This window comes from Poecilia reticulata, chromosome 9 (assembly GCF_904066995.2).
Source record: "Poecilia reticulata chromosome 9, P_reticulata-male-v2, whole genome shotgun sequence".
NCBI classification, from domain to species: domain Eukaryota; kingdom Metazoa; phylum Chordata; class Actinopteri; order Cyprinodontiformes; family Poeciliidae; genus Poecilia; species Poecilia reticulata.
The window spans coordinates 8768656-8788875 of record NC_088838.1 but is presented as its reverse complement, the minus strand read 5'-3'; the positions used below and the strand labels follow the sequence as shown (position 1 = coordinate 8788875).

The following is a 20220-nucleotide window of genomic DNA, read 5'->3' as shown; positions in this document are numbered from 1 at the left end:
TTTTCTTGTCCAGCAGCAAAAATATTCAAACATAACTGAATCCATCCATCCATTTATGTCCGCTCATCTCCAGCAGTCATTGTGTGAGGCAGGGTATGTCTTGGATAGTTTAGTCCAACACAAAGGCTCACAGGGCAACCACACACACACACACACTCATTAATACCAAAAGGGATTTTTTAAATTTATTTTTTAGAGTAATTGCACTTTTTAATACAATGAATCCAAATGAACGTTGTCCAAATTAAATTGTGAAATACAAGAAGTAGCTGGTTGTAGAATGAACTCAAATGAAGTCGATGAGTACATGTTTTAATCATTACTAAGATGGCCTCGTTGCTATTTGTTTGAAAAACTAAAGGAATTACGATTGAAATAATTGTTGTTTCATAACAGGAAACCCATCAACACAGCTGTGGATCATCATCTACAGCTATTAGTATTTACTGTAAACACTAGAGAGAGTCTGCAGGGGTTTGTTTTCTTTAAAAGAGCTGTGAGGCCGCCATCTGCTGGAGGAGGAAGACATTACGTTGTGCACGTTGAATACACATCAATGTTTCCTTCTACGTTCTATTTTCCAGGTTTTAAATAAGCAAGGAGAAAATGTTTAAATTGACCTATCAGATTAATAGACATGCCTGACAAATATTTTATTGGGACAGTAACACAATAGTATTATTTTCTGTTTTGGGCTTCTCTAGATCTACTATAATCCAAAGAGTTTTTGCAGGAACTCCAGGTTCATTTCACCATCCCAGGACAAGCATAGCAGGTTATTTTGTCAGTCAAATAATGCTGTTAAGTTTTAATGCATCATTTTTTCTCTCACGTGTCTGTATTATGGCTGGGCAATAAATCAGTAAAAATATACATGTGATCAGTTTTAATAGATAATACATTTGATAGAATATTCAATATTCACAGAACTCTGATCCAGAACCACACAGCTTTCTGGGAGATGCAGACGGAAGAAAGGCTTTAGCTGCTCAACCTGTGATAAACTGTGGATGAAACAGGAAAGGCCATACCACCAGTTTGGCAGTATTTCAGATTTTTAAAACCAAAATCTAACCAATAATTATCGACATCAACAATTATTGATAGACTGATATAAGACGCTTATATTCATGTTATGTTTTTCAGCCATATTTTCCATGCACAGTTTGTATGTTGCCTTCTGACGCACTACTGACCAACCCACATTTGACAGTTCTAACATAAGAAATTAATCTCGTTGATCTTGCCCACCATGCTAGGCCAATTTTATAAAAAAAAAAAAACCTTGTTGCAAAGTAAACATGGTTCTGAATCAGTCTATCACTGACCCAGCAGTTATTGTGGTTTCATTTATGTCCCCTGATCAGCTCCGTCTTTTCCCACACTACTGTATAAATACTATCTTGTGGGACTCTTGGCTGTACTAACACATAATAGCCTAACCAGATGGCAGCCAAGTATCCCAAAAGCCTTAAATGATTCTGTACCTGTTTTAACCTATCATCAGTAGCTGGAGCGATGATGATAAATGAAAGCTCAGTGAAAACCACATTATTATTGACATCAGCCTTGTTGGGTGCCACCTCTGGTCACCTTAAGCTGGCGATAGGTGTGTGAGGCGATAATCTGATAGCCAATGACAGGATTAATGGGGCAGTAAAGTTATGTTACACAAAGGACCTTTCCAGGCAAACCCTTTCTGAATTAATTATTTTCACCACATAGTAAATGTCTTAAAAAGAGGAATAACTTCTGCCAATAAAACATCAGATTTTATGCCCAAAGTACCCTACCTCACACCACACCTTCACGACGGAAAGTAGGGAAAGTAGGGAAAGTAGGCTATTGCTTGGTGTTTTCTATGAATTTAACAGATTCCTTTATTTCCCTTCACCTAGGAAACATCAGACAAGCTCAGAAAAAGTGAGCAAACCATGCAAATAATTTTCTGTCTTATTTTTTTAAAAAGGGACATAAAATCAATCTATTTTAATCTCAAGTAATTATTAAATTCTTATTTTTGCTGTGATTTTCTCAAGCAGACATGAAATTAATAGACATGAAACCAGTTCAGTTTCACCAGTGTAATTCACGGGGATTATAAAAGATTAAAATCCCTGCGCAGCTTTGACTGTTTATGTTTGACAATTACCAAAATTGTTCTACACTCTCCAAAGTGAGGCAATGAAAGTATACTTTAGACAAGTTGGAGTCTTTCTAAACATGCCTTGCTGGGATATGCAGCACAACCATCGTCATGTCAGCAGGGCAGCTCAGCAGAGGATAATGGTATTTAGATGCCCTGTAAGTATGCGGATTCTCTCAGTCAGCAACATTAATGGGGACATGAGGCATCCTGCTCATGTCCTGCATGCTTAGGTAAAGTGGGTATTAGCAGTAATGCTGGTCGGTCGGTCAGTGTCCTCTCTCTGGCGTGTAGTGCACTGGTGATCACCATGGGGAGCACCAAGAAGGTAGGAAACTTGTGGAACAGGAGGCAGAGTCTCTTCCCCAACTACAAAGTCACAGACTCGGATGCCGCTCGAAGACCTTCTGAGGTTGTTTACCCTCTGGCCAAGGAGAGCTGTGTGAAGACATGGAACTCTATGCAAGAACTGAGCAGAGACATCTATGATATCTACGCCGAGTATGAGGAAGAAGAGGAGGAGGGTGTCCCATTCAGCTTCTCTAGGCAGATATCACCATCCAAGAAGAACTACGTGATCAACATCAACGTCGGGGGGAAGCCCTATCAAATAGCCTACAAGATGGCAGCAAAGTACCCCAAGACCAGGATAGGACGACTGGCCACGTACACGGATCACAACATGAAGTTGGACTTGTGCGATGACTACATAGTGACTAGCAATGAGTACTTCTTTGACAGGGATCCTGAGGTCTTCCACAGCATCTTCAACTTCTACAGGACAGGTGTGTTGTGGATCAAGGACGAGCTTTGTCCCCGCAACTTCCTGGAGGAGATCAACTACTGGGGAGTGAGGATCAAAAACACCAACCGCTGCTGCCGCATCTCCTTTGAGGAGAGGCAGGACGAGCTGAACGACCAGCTAAAGATCCAGAGGGAGCTGGAGGCCGAGGTGGAGATCGAGGAGAATGAGGAGCTGTTCCACGACATGTTCATGGGTCAGACACGTCGAGCGATATGGAACCTGATGGAGAAGCCTTTTTCTTCGGTCAAGGCAAAGATAATGGCCGTGGCCTCCAGTCTTTTTGTCTTGATCTCCCTGGTGGCCATGACCCTCAACACAGTGGAGGAGATGCAGTACAAAACCCATGCAGGTCACCTAAGTGGCAAGACTTATTGTGAATATGTAGAGTCCATTTGCATTGCTTTCTTCACCATGGAGTACGTGCTGCGTCTGATATCCACACCTGATCTCAGATCCTTCAGCAGGAGTGTCCTCAACACGGTGGACCTCATTGCCATTCTGCCGCAATACCTGCAGGGCATCCTGGAGTTCTTCGACAGCGAAGAAAACTACATGAAGCACGAGGCCGACATAAAGGCGGTGGGGCAGGTGGGCAAGCTAGGGCAAGTGTTGAGGATCATGAGACTGATGCGGATCTTTCGAATCCTGAAGCTGGCTCGCCACTCCACCGGTCTGAGGGCGTTTGGCTTCACCCTGCGCCAGTGCTACCAACAAGTGGGCTGCCTCTTCCTGTTTATCGCTATGGGCATCTTCAGCTTTTCTGCCATGGTTTTCACTGTGGAGCATGACATGCCGCAGACTAACTTCACCAGCATTCCTCATGCATGGTGGTGGGCAGCTGTAAGTACGTCTTTGTGCAAATTAGTTAGACCAGCTATTACATCAGTGCACAGGAGCAGAATTGTTTGTCATAAATGGTGCAGAACAATCAGGTTATAAACTGTTGTATTTGCAGAAAGGTGGTTTTTGTTTAAACAATGGCCTCAGACTGTTTACACACAACCCTAGTGACAGAGCCTGCCCATCTGCCACAATTAAACCCATTAACAGATCAATGCATCGACTCTCTGAGCAGGTGGTGGAATCTTGCTTATAATCCGGTAGAAGTAAATGGTAATCCTCAGAGCAATACTAATGGATACGACGAAGGGACGAGTGTGCAGAGCTCACTGCTGCAAGCTCCTGTTTTCTTTTTTTTTTCAACAAAAATGAGTCACTCAACCAACCAACCACTTCTGAGTCACCTTTGCTGCAGTTTGTTTACAGTGTCTCATTCAAGTATGTCGGTATACTGTGGAAAGGTAGTTTGGATTAAAAATATTCTAACTAATATGGAGTTGTCACAACAGACCAGTTCTTACTGTGAGAGTGATATGGGGCAGAAGCAGAAAATGATACTTACTGTTGAAACGGAACAAATTTATTATACAATCTGATTTATGTTATGTAGAAAAAGGATAGGTCATTTACCCACTGACATGAGCAAATCCAGCAGGAGGTCGCGGCTTTTCCAAAAGCTCAGTGTTATCCTGCTTCATCCATTTCACCACCAGTTATAATATTTATTGGGATAATTGCCCTAATTAACCAGCTGTATCCATGTTTCCATCATTTGACCCAAGCTGTCTCCCTCAAATGAAAAGAAACAAATCAGCAGTACTCAAAGCCAGTCATGGTATATTTATTAAAAATGTAATCTCAGTGTCTCTCATGAATATCTGCAATCTTTGTTGGTCTATCAGTACCGACTCCCCTCCTCTCTCTCTTCCTTTAGGTGAGCATCTCCACTGTGGGCTACGGAGACGTGTACCCAGAGACTGTACTGGGTCGTGTCTTCGCCTTCATTTGTATCGCGTTTGGAATTATCCTCAACGGCCTGCCTATTTCCATCCTCTTCAACAAGTTCTCTGACTATTACTCCAAACTCAAATCCAACCAGTATACAGCCTGCCTGAAGAAACGTGGGAAGGTGCGATTTGCCAAGAGGACAATTAATTCGCTCAGCAGCTGCTTTGGAAGCCACCACTGATTCCTTTTTGAATTAGGATTTTTGGGAAAACTGCATGAAATGTGTTTGAAAACAACTGGCAATCCACTCCAGTGAAATTGCAGCATTTGTGTGGGGAAAACACTCTGCAGCCTCTCTAGGGTCACCTAGTGGCAGAAAGAAGTATTTGAAGTGGGAAGGTCAGCAGAGAATTCTTGAAAAAATAAGCACATTTGGAAATAATTTTTAATTAATTAAGTATAAGACGCATAAAATATTCACCATATTCTTACAGTATTACACTGCATTGAAGAAGGTTTTTTAACCCCCTTAAGCTTGTGGGCATGAAAAGTTATTAAAAATAAAAGTTTGAAAACTCTGTGTTTAGTGTTTAGTCAATCTAAGCCAGTACTTTGTAGCACCAACTTCAGCTGGAACATCACAGGGGTTTGAATAAATTTGCAAAACACTGTATATCTGCTTGTTTTCTTAAAATCAAAGTCTTGAATTAAAGTTTATGACTGATCTGAAAACGTACTGAATACATGGAATATATTTGAGCTCATATGCTTAGCAATGTCAAGAAACGTCATTGCAACCTTACAAGACGTATCTTGGAGATTAATATTTCTGTGAGATGTGGCTTCAGTGAAGCTCAGGTGAGGATATAGAGGGAAATGTTTACAAGTGATACTGTAATAAAGCAAGGCCAAGATATGAAATGTAAGCAACATCTCTTTTCTACATTACAATGTTGTTGTTTATATGAAAATGGAGAATGTTTCTGGTTCTGTACAGGCACCAGGAAATAAATGAGGAAACTGTTTTTTTGTTTTGTTGTTTTTGTAAGAGGAGCTGATGTGCTTTCATTTTATGCTCCTTCTCTGGATCTCAGAGTTTTTAAACGCTTGCCTGTAAAAAGTGGTGCCGCTTTTCAAAACTGTTCAATATCCAGTGATTTCGCCAATGATGCTTGTGTGATAAAAAACCTGCAGCGTATGGAACAAACTCAGACTGCAGTCTTTTTGAATAAACTCTACTCTTGCTTTAACTACAGTGTCTTTAATGACTGTAAAAGAAAGTATTTTTTTGGAGTGAACACATTTCTTCTGACCTCACCGAGATTTCTTTCAGTTATTGCGAACACATGTTCCTACTGAGATCTTCAACTTTCTACAATCCAGAACGTTAAGGGTGCTCTCGTTGGTATTAACTAAGCCCTGAGTGCATGGATGTTGTTATCGTTTAAATCTGAAAAAGATTAAGATGAATTAGAGTAATCTGTGAACCTTGTTCAAGAACTTTTTGAATAATTCTGAAAGCATGAGACTGCTGCAGATTAAACATTTTTATATTACTGTGTGTTTTCTTTATTTATTTCATTTGTATCTGTTTTATAATCTTTTACAGATCTCAGAAAAAATGCTCTAATTTCGTTGTATACTATTAGTCATATACTGAAATAATTCTGTTGTGACTCAACATATAAAAACACAGATGACAAATTAACATAGATGAAAGTGAGGAGATCAAGAAAAATATATACATTTCTAATTATTTTGAAAAGAAACACTGTGCTTACAAAACATTAAATGAAAAATATTTTTATGCTGAAAGAATTAAGATTGCATGGAAATAGAAGAATCAAGAATCAACAACCTGAACATGCCATGCCCATAGAAAACACGATGTTGGCAGTATCAAGCTGTGAGGATGCTTTTGTTTTCTTAATGGTGATAAAGAAGCTGGTCATGGTTGATGGGAAGATGGACAAATGTGTGGAGACATAACTCAGAAGATGTAGCTGTAATCACAGTGAAAGGTGGTCCTATAAACAATTAACCCAGAAGGGTTCTGACCTTATTTGTTTTGACAGAGTTTGGTTTAGGTCGAGTTGTCGCTTTGTTCACAGATAACTCAAAATATCTGAATTAAACAACTTTTTTGTTGTTTGTGTAGAAATGCTCTTTGTTAAAATAAACAATTATATCAAGGGAAATTTATAGTTTCAGGAGAGGATAAGGAGTTAAATGACAGAGGGAATGAAATTTGTGTATTTAGGAATAAAAAGCAGGGGAGTTCATCTTTTCATGAGGGAACAAGAAAAGAAACTCGTAAAATAGGTGGCCACTGCATGAAATATTTTTAAAGCTTTTACTTTCATATAATTAATTTGTTTGTGACATACATATTTTAAAGCCTAAATCCATGTTGTTCACCTGAGTGAACCTATAAAACGTCTGCTGCACATTTCACACATAGAGGGATCGAAACAATACAATAAATCACGTGTAGTCTTTTATTTGGTGTTACTATAAATGTTGAATTTTATATTAATTTTTCTCTCAAGATCGTTTCCTGTAAGGCAAAGGGAATTGTATTTGTTTAAATTTAATTGATTCTGCTTAATTTTTTAGCAGCCAGGCTTGATTAGACATGCTAAATGAAGCAACAGTTCCGTGTTGCTTCATTTATTTGTGTCCGGAAGATGGCAGCAGTTCAATTGTGACAGTTAAAGCGGTAAGCAAAACTTTCCCCGAAGAAGACGACTCTCCTCTCGACAGTGGTAAAGTGACCTCTGTTGCTAACTGCTGGCCTGCTATTGAACCATGCCTCCTCCTGTCGCAGTGTCGCCTTTAATAAAGGTTTGTGCTGTTAGATATGTTACCGAAACGCTTATTAAGAAATTTAATGTAAAACTGCTGGAATAATTCTCCACACTTGGTTGACAACTCGTTCGAAGTCACCAACATGCTAACTATAATCAGGATACATTAGCTCGAAGAGAATGGGTAAATGAAAACGCAGTATAAGCTTTCATTCAGTCCAAATTAGCAAAGAAATGCATGTTGCAGTCTGTCTAAATAACACCCTGATTAATGCTAGAGTAAATGTTTGTGTCAGAGGGTCAGATTTTACGTTGCTAAAGCTAACACTTTGGAGCTACCTGCAAGGAAACGATAGTTAATTGTTGCTAATTGAAAATCAAAGCACGCGCTCCGTTTTTCCACTTTTCTACTGTAAAGGTTTAATCGTTTATATTTAGTACATGTGATATCATGTATTATTCACGTTATTTAGCTTAATTTTAACATGTTTTACAATTCATTTAACGCTTGTGTCCCCCTAGTGTTCATAGTGTGTATGACAAGCAAACTGTTTATATTTGGCTCTCTAATGAATGATTTTGTTTGTTACAGACTGCCAGGTATTCAGCTTTAATTGCTGGCATTATCTACGGTAAACGGCGATATGGTAAGTTATTAAAGAAGTAATCATACAGCTATTTTTAACTGTTTATGTAAGTAGCAGTGCATGCTGCATATCACATGTGAGAGAGTTGCTAATAAACATGCTTTTGATAATATAAGGTTAGATTTGGTAAACTAGCGTTCTCTGTGTATTTTAAAAAAGAGTGTAAATAATTTTATAATTTAACAAGTATGTATAACATTGAGTCACCTGATAGTTTGAAGATGTAAATCCTTTGTATAGGATCGGTAACTTGCCACTCAAATTATTTAAATGTTTAAATTCTGAACTCTTCTCCCGTTGAGTTCATGAGAAGTTCATGAACATGAGAATATGAAATTAACGGAAATAAATATAGTTTTAAGATGTAGGGGTATTATCTTTTTAATTATATCCACCTTGAATAATTTATATCTTGTATGTGGACGGTTTTCAACTAATTTCCGCAAATCCGAGCAAGTTAGAAAGGAAATTCTGACTGGACTTTGTTTGTAACTCTGACTTCACCTTCCTCAGATTATCTGAAGCCTATTGCAGCCGAGGACAGGAGGATTGAGGAGGAGGAGAAGAAAATTCGACAGGAGCAGGAGAGGATTGCCAAGGAGTTAGCAGAAGGTAACATCTTCACTCTTATTCATATACAAATCAAGTCCATAATCCAAATATTGTTGCATGATTCTTTACATTCTTACCCTCCGTCTCACAGCTGAAGACACCATCCTGAAGTAAAGCTCTGGACTGTCCTTTGGAGACGTCCTCTTCCTCGTGCACTGTCCAACCTCTTCCTCCTCTTCCTGGAGTAATGGTGGCAAAGTCAGGCCCCACTAATTCACTGCTGTTTCATGGAAGTGTTCACTGTCACAATGAAAACAACTCCCCTCCTCTGGTTTCCCAGAAACTGTAATTTAGTTACATGAGAAGAAATAACTTAAAATGCAGCTACACTCAGAAATTGACGTTGATATTTGAATTGAAGAAATTTCATAAATACAGAAGGACATAAAATATAAAATGTATATTTTTTTTCTCCCCCATAACTGTTCAGTTGATTGCTGGTGCAACAATGTTAAAGAGGAACCGGGTACATTTACTTTAAACACCTTTCAGATCTCTGGCTCTTTGTACAGCATCATAAATAATTTTGTTCTTTAAATGTATTAAAAAATAAATACATGGCATTGCTCCTTGTTTTTTTTTTTTCAGAGGAAGAGATTATCAGTTATTAATGTATTAAAGCTGGTAAATTATGGTTTTTAATATTATGCACATTTAAACAGGTTTTATTTAATTAACCAAGCTAAATGCTTGCTGATAAAGAAAAGCGTAAGTTTTACTAAACGGTTTCTAACAGGTAAAGGTGTATGAATCATCTCTGCAGAATAGAGAATTTTGGCCTGTATTTTTATTGTATCGCACAGTTGCATATTCAGATGTTTACCTGCTCGTGTTAAAACGTTTATCCAGATTTGGCTGATCCGGACTTCCCTGTTGTAAACACATGCAAATTAACAGTAGCTGTGTTTTTGTTTTTTATTTGTAGGATGTTTTTATTTGAATTTTATAACTTCAAGATGATTGGTTAAAATATTTTGATTTCTTTAAAAGAACTTATAATCTTTATATTCTCTAAAAGCCCGAGTAAACTCTGAATCCTGACATGAAGAACCAAAAACATAAAAATGATTTAATATTTCGCTGTTTAAGTGATCAGAATGTCTAATTTAGAAACTACAAGTCTGTAATAAGGTCACCAAGTCCTTGGTTTTATCGTAGATCACGTCAATCTTCATCTGCCATGGAGGTGTGAGGAGTTTGTTTAAATACGCAATGTGTATTTTTACATCTTGTTGTTGCACAACTTTGTCCTGCTCCCACACACCAGACCTGACCTCACAATGCCCCCATAAACAGAGTTTAACCCAGCGTCACCTCTCTCTGTGCAAGAGACTGTTGATAAATCTAGTTTTCAGATTAGTTAACTGAGCCAAGCAGCTGCTGCAGTTTCAGATTTAGACGGATCAAAATTTAGTGCGTCTAGTCAAAGCACAGATGTTTTGACTGACGGGTAAAACAAACTAATACCAAGATATTCTGCTCACAATTTGTGGTTCTACACAAATCAGAAAACCCAAGATTTTCAAAAAGAAGATGCTTTCATGTCTGAAGCTAAATTTACAGCAACATCTTTGAATTCACAGATCCTTTGCTCATGCACAGGCATTAACCTTATTCAATGCATTTTGGCAGTTCTTTGCAGCAGACATTCTGCCCCGGATTAGACCTGGCAGTATTTACAGACAAGATGACGGGAGACGGAAACACCTGAACCTCTACTGATATAACACATTACTCATAGCTGGTTTCCATGGTGGCCATCTCATTCTCACCCTTTATGGCTAAAGAAATACAAAAACATACATTTGCAAGCGTAATTTTAAGGTTGCCGAATGTAGCAACTTGTAAATATAAAACGTGAAAATAATTTCCTGAAAAATATATTTACTTTAAGAACATTACAAAATGTCCAAAATTGCAAAAGCAATAGTTAATTTCATTATATTACACATAAAATGCCACAACACCTTTGCAGCGTACGCGTGACTCAGGGTTCAGACAAGTTTAATCTTCCTTTGCATCCGCCATGATCAACTGCAGCCTGGCAAAAAAAAAAAAAAAAAAAATTACATAAACCCTGCATGCTCCTGAACGTGAAGGCTCATCAGCTTACAGGCAGGGATTTCTATAACTGGATTAATGCAAGATTTAAAATCTACATTTAGGCTGAAGAAGTGAGAATAATCAGTGGCTCCCGTATAAAAGGCTCGCTCGCAGGCTGCTCGGCACAGCTCAAACACGGCAACACATCTCTGAACTGCAAGCTTTCCGTGGATTTCCTCTACACCTCAGGTAAGGAAATGATGCCTCCGGGGACCAATAAGAGGTTTACAGAAACTCCCATTGCTAGAGAAACTGATTTGTTTTACTTTTAAGCCATATGCGGAGATTTCAAAAGGCGAAAGGCAACCAGGTTTCTTTCTTGGCTTGACTTAGAATGGACTTCCAGCTCTTTGGGTTGGTGATGCTTTTCCTGGCCTGTGTGGAACAGAGCCTGGCCTCTTGTGTGGTGGACAGATTCACAGTTAAACAAGACTTTGATCCCCAAAGGGTGAGTACATAATAACTTCTATTCCCATTTCTAGAATACCATTCTCCTTATAACGAACAATATCATCAGCATAGAGTGTGATCATCTTTTTGCATTTTGCTAATTCAGCTGTACTAATCTAATGAAATCTCTGTTAATGTATCTGTTTATCTTTATTCCTTGGCAGTATGCAGGTAAATGGTACGCCCTGCAGAAGAAGGACCCTGAGGGTTTGTTCCTGCAGGACAACATCTCTGCTGAGTACACTGTTGGGGACGACGGTGCCATGGTGGCCTCCTCCAGAGGCAGAGTCACTCTCTTTGGGTTGGTTTTTTTTTTTTAACTTATTAGACTGAAATCTGTACAATACACAACTCCCAGCATTTCAGCTGTAATGTTCTTACTCTATCCCACGTCCAGGTTCTGGGTTGTCTGTGCAGACATGGCTGCTCAGTACTCAGTCCCTGACCCCAACACACCAGGCAAGATGTTCATGAACTACCAAGGGCTGGCCAGCTACCTGTCCAGCGGCGGTAAGCCTAAGAGAGCTGCATGTTTTATCCTCCTCTATCTCAGTGTAGTCAAGACTAACATCTCCCTCTGCTTTGCCAGGGGACAACTACTGGATCATCGACACAGACTACGACAACTATGCCATCACATATGCCTGCCGCACCCTGAAGGAGGACGGAAGCTGCGAGGACGGCTACGCGCTGGTCTTCTCCCGCAACCCTCGCGGCCTTCCCCCAGCCATCCAGAGAGTCGTCCGGCAGAAGCAGGAGGAAATCTGCATGGCCGGACAGTTCCAGCCCGTGCTGCAGTCAGGTATGCAACAAGCAGACATGCAAACATGCAGACATTTGACTTGCAATATAAAGGTTATACAGAGAATTTAAACTTAAAAGGTGTTTGTTTCTCTTCAACAGGGGCATGTTAAACAGCTTCAAGGCTGATGGTGGCTGGGCGACTGCACTTTATTAATCTGGGCCGACTGAAATGCCCAGGATGAAGACGCAGCTCTTCACAGGGGAATTGTGCAATGCTACACTCTCAACTTAGTTTTCTGATGAATCCTGCACTCCAATGTAACGCCACAACACACTTCCACGGTAGTTCAAAGCAAAATCCAACAAATAGTACGAATGTCTCAAAGAATGTTGTCGTAACTCACTGACGGGTAACATCTGATGTGAACTGATCTGTGCTGCTGACAATAAATTTTATTTAAAAAAAAGTAGTAGTCTTTTGTTTTTGTAAAAATCTTTATGTGAACAAGTTCATATAAAATAGCAATAATTCAATATGTGAGTTTTTTTTATGTTCGTAAAGAAGTCAGATGCGTCTGTAACGTCTTCTGAGGTGTGATTTCGCTCAACAAGCCACAAATGGAAATCAGCAGACTAAACGTCTCTAAAATGTGCTACTGTTTGCATTTACACCTTCTACTCCCCATCTGAAAACCTCTCCGGCAGAGAGTAGGGTCCGGGCCGCCCCCAGTAGTCCACAGCTCGGACTCGGTACAGACCCCCAACCGTCTGGTCCACTGCAACACAAATATGATAGACAGACTAAACTACCAGCTCTTAGGCTGCAGTGAAGGTCAGAATTTATATCACATCCCCCAAAAACAACAGAAAAAAAGGACTAGGGAAAATAAAGGTATGTCACCTGGTGAGTGGACATAAGACGTAAAAATGGTGTCCTGAGCATTAACCCGACTGAATTCCTTCTGGTCCGTAGAAAATTCTACTTCAAACGTCTTGATGCATCTACAAAATAGGGAGTCAGGAGTGAAGGTTACCGCCTAACCTTTGAAAGGACTCATTTAATGCATTTTCCTTGAATAAAACAGTCAAATTCAAAGAAAGAGAAATATATTAAATATTGCACTTACTTTGAACCAACACAGTGATCTGACCAGATAACGAGGACTTGGCCTTTGGTGATCCGGATGAAGCGCAAACCATTGACCTGACAAAGACAAAACACAGCGTGTGGTAAAAAACAGAGTGCTAACTAAAACTTATTTGGCTACAGGGCCTTAAAATATTCATATTAATATCACATATTGTCATGGTATAAACACAGACTCAATGGTGGTGGTCTCCATTTCTAATCAAGGCACTTCTGTAGGCAGGTGGTTGAACTAGATTTTGTTTAGAGCTGACAGAATAAAAGCCTCTGAATACAAATTTATGTCAAACTTTTCAGATTTCTTTTCGGAAAAAAATGTTAGAAACCTTCTCGATCAATGTCATAATTAACGTTTACTTTGTTTTGATTTATCACACAAAATCGTGACCAATCAGATTGTTTTTAGTAAATGTAACACAACGTAAAAAAGAAAAAAGTTCAAAAGGACATGACTGCAAGGCACTGTAAGCACATAAGAATGAATAAGTGTGTGTCATTACTGCAGCCTGTTCAGAACAAAGACTTAAATTTTTTCCAACCTGGTCTGGTCCGACCTCAGGCCGGGCACAAACATGGACGAGGAGGACGGAGGGAACGGACAGTTTGGCTTTTAGAGTCAGTGTGTCGCCAGGACGAAATATCTGAGGTCCGTCGATCCGGGGGTCCTAACAGTATCACATCATCAGTGGGTCAGAAGCTGCAGATTAAATTTTTTTTTTTTTTTGCATCCAGAATTAAAATCTTGTTTAGATGGTCCTATTTAGAAATAATTACCTCCACGCTCCTGAGGCATCTGAACTGCTGCGCGGTGGGGAAGTCGGGGCTGCCCATGCTCTGCCACAGCTGGTGCGGGTTGGTAACATTATTGTCCAGGTAGTAGGTGACATACACCAGACCTGCATAACAAACAGATACTGAGCTGGACTGAAACGTTTTATCTAAGCTGCAGGATTTTGTTAAAAGCTCACCCTTCTGCTCAGCTAGTCCTTTCAGCTCGACTGTAACGTCATCGATGCGTTGGGAAGTGCTGTTGTCGTCGCTGTTGTAGACCAGGATGGCCGCCTGCCAGCTGTCGGACCCACCATGGATCATGGGTCTGTGGGTGCTGGCGAGAACGCCCACGGTGCTGTTTTCTTCATGTCCAGAGTTTAAAACCTGAGCCAGGACTTGTGTTTCTCCTTAAAGAGGGATGACGTGCAGGAGTACAATATTAGCGGCGTGCTAACATTAAAACATTAAAACAAATCATTACATAACATTAAAACATTTTAAAAAATCACCGTTCCTGAATCACACTGTTCTTCTGAGGAAAAATTTTATAAGATTTGATAGTTTTGGTGTTTCTGCATGTGTCACATACTCAAATTGAAAACTGTATGAGTCCATTTTAAGACCGACATGAATAAGATTTAAGCTCTTTGTCACAATTGCCACAGAAACGTACAAAAAAATGACTTTTTTTTTTTTTTTAAGAGTACCAAATTTATGAAATGTCTGGGGTCTTTTTGTAGCTCTTGGGAGCCGTTTTGAGCTTCTCACACTGTACAGCAGTGGTCCCCAAAGTCGGTCCTCGAGGGCCGGCATCCTGCATGTTTTAGTTCTCTCCCTGGTTTAGCCACCTGGATCAAATGATGGCTCATTTGAAGGCCAAAGAAGAACATTGACATGCTGAAAAGGTTGTTACTGCCACGGGAGAGAACTAAAACATGCAGGATGCCGGCCCTCGAGGACCGACTTTGGGGACCACTGCTGTACAGTCTTAACCCACACAGTGTCAAGCTTTTTTGAACAAAATGCACGTGGTATGGGTTGGGAAGCGAGTCAGTGGCAAACTGCCAGTAAATTTACAACTACCCATGATGACACAAATAAGCTAGCTAACAAGTATTAGCAGTTTGCTACTGGCAGCATTAACCGCCTCAAGACTCTGGATGCAGTGTGAGAAGATGTCTATGTGTGACTGAAACGTTTGCCTATAGAAAAGTCCTGTAATAAAAAACCTGTGAAAATTACATAGTCCAATCACAACAAAATTTAAGACCTGTGATTACCGTATTTAAGGTCAACTTACATCTTCTTTAATGAATTTAAAACATTTTAAGTTTAGAGACACAAAACTAAGACTTTTTAATGATGTAGAGACACCCTGACCCTTGAGAACGTCACCTAGCAGAGCCAGCAGGCCCATGACGGTGAGGACGGGCTTCCGGACGAGCTGGACATGAGGCGGCCGGGTGTTGTTGACCTGGAAACGAGCGGTCAGCGTGCGCTGAGTGAAGGGGTGCGGGTGGTAACTCATGAAGGCGTTGTCGTTGCTCAGAAGGGTGTAGTTGATGGTGTTATTGGGGTTAGCCAGAAGCAGATCCTGGTGCTGCTTTATTATCTGATTGGAGAAGAAGAGATGGAATCTGAGTAAGTGGTGAATTATTAATTATTTTGTCTGCACTTACATTGTTTTTTTGCCTTACTTTTACCACCATTGCAGCATACGTCACGTCAGCCCTCCATTCCTGAGGTTTGGACCATCCCACCAGAGGGTCGGCCTCATCGTTGTAGACGGGGACGCTGCGGAAGCTGGGGAAGCGCTCCTGGATCTCCCCTACTGTCTGGAGCTCCTGCTGGAGAATGGGCAAAGAGAAGCCCCCTCCCTGGGAGACAGAAACAGAGAGTCAGCTTTTTCTATATGGCAGCTTCATCTCAATTCATAAAAATATCATTAACAAATGTAATTATTCCACTGATTTGATTCAAAAAGTACTGTTATTACATAATTACACTGATTTATTACACACAAACTGATCGATTTCAAATGTTTAATTCTTTTCATCTAAATTCTTATCTTATGACTTTTCCAAATTCAGCTTATGAGAAAATAAAAATATCACATAGCACCAATAATAAAACATTTTAAAAAACACAAGTGCAATATTTTGTTATGGTCTTTATAATAACGTGAGGGTGTGCATAATAATGACGATTCTAAAAAAATATTGTATATTTGACAAACACCACACAAGAAAAAAAAGTCTGGGTCGAACCCGGCATCCCTGGGAAAGAAAACACAGTTTAGTGTTTGTAAGGAGAATCATGTGAAGTCTTTAAGGCACAAAAGTACTGTTCAAAAACTGCTGTATGGAATCATATTGATAGAAAACTGAGTAAAAGAACCAAGTTTGGCTGAAAAAGGTGCAGAAGTTAACAGGGACATCTGCAGCCTGGGTGAAGCAAAACCCTTTCAAGAGTTTGAGGAAGAGTCAGGTTGTTGACTGTGGACAGTTTCGCTTTGTGCTGAGCTTCAAGTCATGATCATCAAAATAAACAGAAACAAACAGCGGAAACAAACCACTGTGTGTGCAATGAGTCATTTCATGAGTTCTACTTAAAATACTTCAATAAAGTTTTTTCTTTAAACGTTTTTGTCAGTACGAGTGACCTTTATTTGATAGCAATCAGAAAGACATACGTCAAAGGAACCAAGGACGGGGGTTCCCACTCTGACCACAGTGCCCCCCTTTGATAAACATTTTGATTAGATGCTAACCTGTGATCTAACAGTATATTATGCATATACCCGCCTTCTTGTGCAGGGCGATGTAGTCGATCCTGACGCCCGTCTCTCCGGTGAAGTAATTGGTGCCGTTGTAGCAGTGCTGCAGCATGGCCCAGCAGTACGGAGAGCGGGGGGCAGAATGGCAAGAGTCTCCGGGACCGCCGAACCTCAGGAGCGGGCTGGCAGCGCGCAGCCCCTCCGAACACGCATCGTAGTAATTTAGAAACCCTAAAGAAATGTGCGTTCAACAGAGATCTGCAGTGAGGCCTGATCTGGAGTGAGGCCTTCATCATTAATGTCTGTTGGTGACTATGTTTCTCCGCTATGAGCAGTTAAATTCTAGTGCAACACATGCAGCATGCAGTTATGTACGTGTTCTGGGGTTTACCTTGAATGGACATGGTGACGTTATCAAAGTCATGATTATTGGGCTCGTTCCACGTTTCAAAGTTCCACTGAAAAACTCTTCCTAGGCCGTATTTGTCTGAAATTTAAAATGAGCAACAATATTTTTTAAATAGAAACAGAATTTATGATTTTACAAAAAAACAAGAAACAAAAAAACAAATAGTATAAAATTTTGGAAACACTCAACATTTAATTATAGGACATTTATTCAGAGGGTGAATGTGCGTGAGATTCTTTTCCTCAGATTTCTCCTTTGACTCCTATGAGGAGTGTTTGTTACCAAAAAGCTGAATCTTATCCTTATCTAACCAGTTGAGATTAATGTTCCAAAGTCACACAAGCGTTTAGCAACACGTTTAGTTTAACAATAATAGGAGATCACTCTCAAACAATCAGCTGGTATGTAAATGGCATCCAATTGTTGCTACAGCGACTTGGAGATCCTCAATATGTCACTTTCAAACAGTGAAACCTAGTGACTTTTTAAAAATTCTCCTACATGTTTCAACCTTTATTTTTCTATTTTAATATTTTATTGGACACTTGACTGGTAGGATTGAGGTAAAGCAGCTTATTAAGTAAACAAAGACTCACCAATGTATCTCTTGGCTATGAGATAAACCAGATTTCTCCATTCAACCACTTGGGCTTTATCCTCCAGGTCAGTGAAGTAGTTTGAGACGCTGCCCATCAATTCAAAACCTGAAGTTTATCAAAAGAATTTATCAGAAGAACATCACAATGAAGACGACATTTATCAACAACAAAGGCAGTGTGTTTGGAGCACAGTACCTGGTTGGAGCCCATTATCTGACAGCAGTTCTATCAGCTCATCCAGTTTAGTGAAGTTATACTGAGGTTTTCCTCCAACATGTCTACAAAAATTAATTTAAAAAAAAATCCCACTTGTTTTAATATGGCAGTAGGCATGCTTTCTCTAATATGAATTATAGCGTATAATTAACCACATTTTGTACTTACTGTAAAGTGACCAGCTCCAGCATCCAGTGGATCCTAACTTGCCGGATCCCTCCGTGAGGGACCGAGCCCACATAAGCCAAATTCAGCTGCTGGTCGGTGCTCAGGTCAAACTGGTCAGCCTGGGTGTGAGGGAGTGGAGGGCTGCACAAGAAAAATATATTTAAAATTAGCAGCTTCTATCAGTTTTAAAATTCTGACATTTATACAGTTCTGTGGTGAAGTCTTGAGTCATTTATTCACACTTGGCAGACATAACTTCACTTTAGAATATTACACAAAAGTCTAGCTTATTGGAAACAAAATATTAATGTAGAATGCAGGTTGGAACTGAACAACAGTAGATAGGACTCTTCTAAAGTGGTGAATTTTTTTTTTTAGTTTTAACAAATTGAATTGTTGTTAATCACATATTTTATAAGAATCTGTGAGTTTTGATTAATGCTGTCCAGGTTTGACTTCTCAGTGTGGTGTCGTGCCGTCATCTCTCTGGACTCAATCCCAAGAAAAGCCTAATAAAAAAATATATAAATATATTTTGCAATCTTGAAGGATGTTTCTGAATTCAGTGTGAAATAATTATGTCTATGTTTGAGCCGCACAAATGAATCAGCTTTAAGATGGTTACCTTCAAATATTAAGCTTAAAGCAATAATTTTTTTTCAATTCAATTTTCACAAACTGAATAAAGTTGTAACAAAGCCGAAGTTGTGCTTTAAATACACGAGGCTGACACTAATACGTAGTTTTAAATTATAGGCCCATGTGACATGATTTCAAGCCAAAATGTCTTACATTTTGAATTTTTACAAAAATGTTTAGCTTGTCAAGGGTTTAGCCTGTTTCCAACTTGAATCAGTGTCACGTGTTGATAGTTTACATTGTTTGTAAACTATAAACACGTGACACAGTGAAAAAGGGAAAGACGGAACATGTGACCCCTGTCCTGGCCTCACTTCACTGGCTGCCTGTATATTTTAGGATTCATTTTAAAATTATGTTTGTTTTTAAATCACTGCATAATCTTGCCCCAGCTTACCTCTCTGAGCTTCTTCACCCCTACATACCCTATCGGTCTCTCAGGTTCGCAGATCAGCTATTCTTGGAGGTACCGAGATCCAGAAGGAAGCTCAGAGGTGACAGGACTTTCTCTGTCATGGGCCCTAAGTTATGGAATGACTTGCCTTTGCAGGTTAGAGAGGCCCCTTCACTGTCCACTTTTAAAGTTCGTCTTAAAACCCATCTATTTTATTTGGCTTTCAACTCCAGCAGGATCTAGTTTTAAATTGCATGTTTGTTTTTAAACTGCAAGTTTTTATTTTTTTGTTATGTTGTGTTTTAATGTACAGCACTTTGTATCAGCGATGCTTGTTTTAAAGTGGTTTATAAATAAAGTTGCTAAGTAAGGTATGGTATGTTTGCGCATGCGCATCACAGCGGCTAGCAGAACCAAGGGTGGTGATTTTAGCATAAGCGGAAACTTCAATAAAATACCGCTTTGAAAGACAAAAGCGACCTACCAGAAGCCAGTGCTTCTCCAGAATGGTCTGAGCTCTCTTTCTGGTTGTTTCGCGTCAACTGTGATGATATAAGCGCCAGAAGTTTCACAGAAGCACCAAAATAAAGCAAGAAAAGGCAAACTCCTCCACATAATTAACTGTCGCCGGCGTGTTCGTTTACATGTCTCACAAAGTGACAGAAAACTATCGGTCTAACCTCTTAACATGTTTTTTGTAGTACAAGCTTATAAATACTGAGCTGGTGCTGGTGAAGAACAAGTTAAAATGCAACCAACCAACCAGGAGGCAGATAATCGTGAGCTGGTCACATGAACACGGTGACGTATATAACGCGACGTAAATGTAGTCTTCAGTGAAGGTGAAAACGAAGTTAACGCCAACAGTAATGTTTTACATTTTTGCCTTGAACGCACCCTCTTCCCCCCCCACAATTAAAAATAAACAAAAAGAAAAACCACTTGTTTTTCCGTCTTTTCTGTCCAGGATCAGAGCGTAAAACTTACAAACAGAAAAGC

General features: G+C 39.7%; 3 protein-coding genes across 3 annotated transcripts; 2 read left to right on the top strand and 1 right to left on the bottom strand.

The window, feature by feature from the left end:
• The first annotated feature begins 2317 nt into the window (after positions 1-2317).
• On the top strand, positions 2318-6298 carry LOC103469717 (potassium voltage-gated channel subfamily V member 2-like). Its single transcript, XM_008417588.2, has 2 exons — positions 2318-3791; positions 4726-6298. Exons 1-2 carry the CDS (start codon positions 2457-2459, stop codon positions 4978-4980), a joined length of 1590 nt encoding a protein of 529 aa, XP_008415810.1. The 5' UTR covers positions 2318-2456; the 3' UTR covers positions 4981-6298.
• A 4688-nt stretch (positions 6299-10986) lies between these two features.
• Positions 10987-12341, top strand: LOC103469718 (purpurin-like). The gene is made up of 6 exons (XM_008417589.2): positions 10987-11097; positions 11242-11356; positions 11523-11659; positions 11756-11868; positions 11948-12160; positions 12262-12341. Exons 2-6 carry the CDS (start codon positions 11243-11245, stop codon positions 12270-12272), a joined length of 588 nt encoding a protein of 195 aa, XP_008415811.1. The 5' UTR covers positions 10987-11097; position 11242; the 3' UTR covers positions 12273-12341.
• A 237-nt stretch (positions 12342-12578) lies between these two features.
• Positions 12579-20002, bottom strand: idua (alpha-L-iduronidase). Its single transcript, XM_081610493.1, has 14 exons — positions 19706-20002; positions 18189-18329; positions 18000-18082; positions 17802-17909; positions 17188-17283; positions 16821-17027; positions 15718-15893; positions 15416-15632; positions 14218-14427; positions 14024-14145; positions 13789-13914; positions 13230-13306; positions 13004-13104; positions 12579-12878 (listed from the first exon to the last, which is right to left on the bottom strand). Exons 1-14 carry the CDS (start codon positions 19834-19836, stop codon positions 12778-12780), a joined length of 1896 nt encoding a protein of 631 aa, XP_081466619.1. The 5' UTR covers positions 19837-20002; the 3' UTR covers positions 12579-12777.
• Positions 20003-20220: the final 218 nt, after the last annotated feature.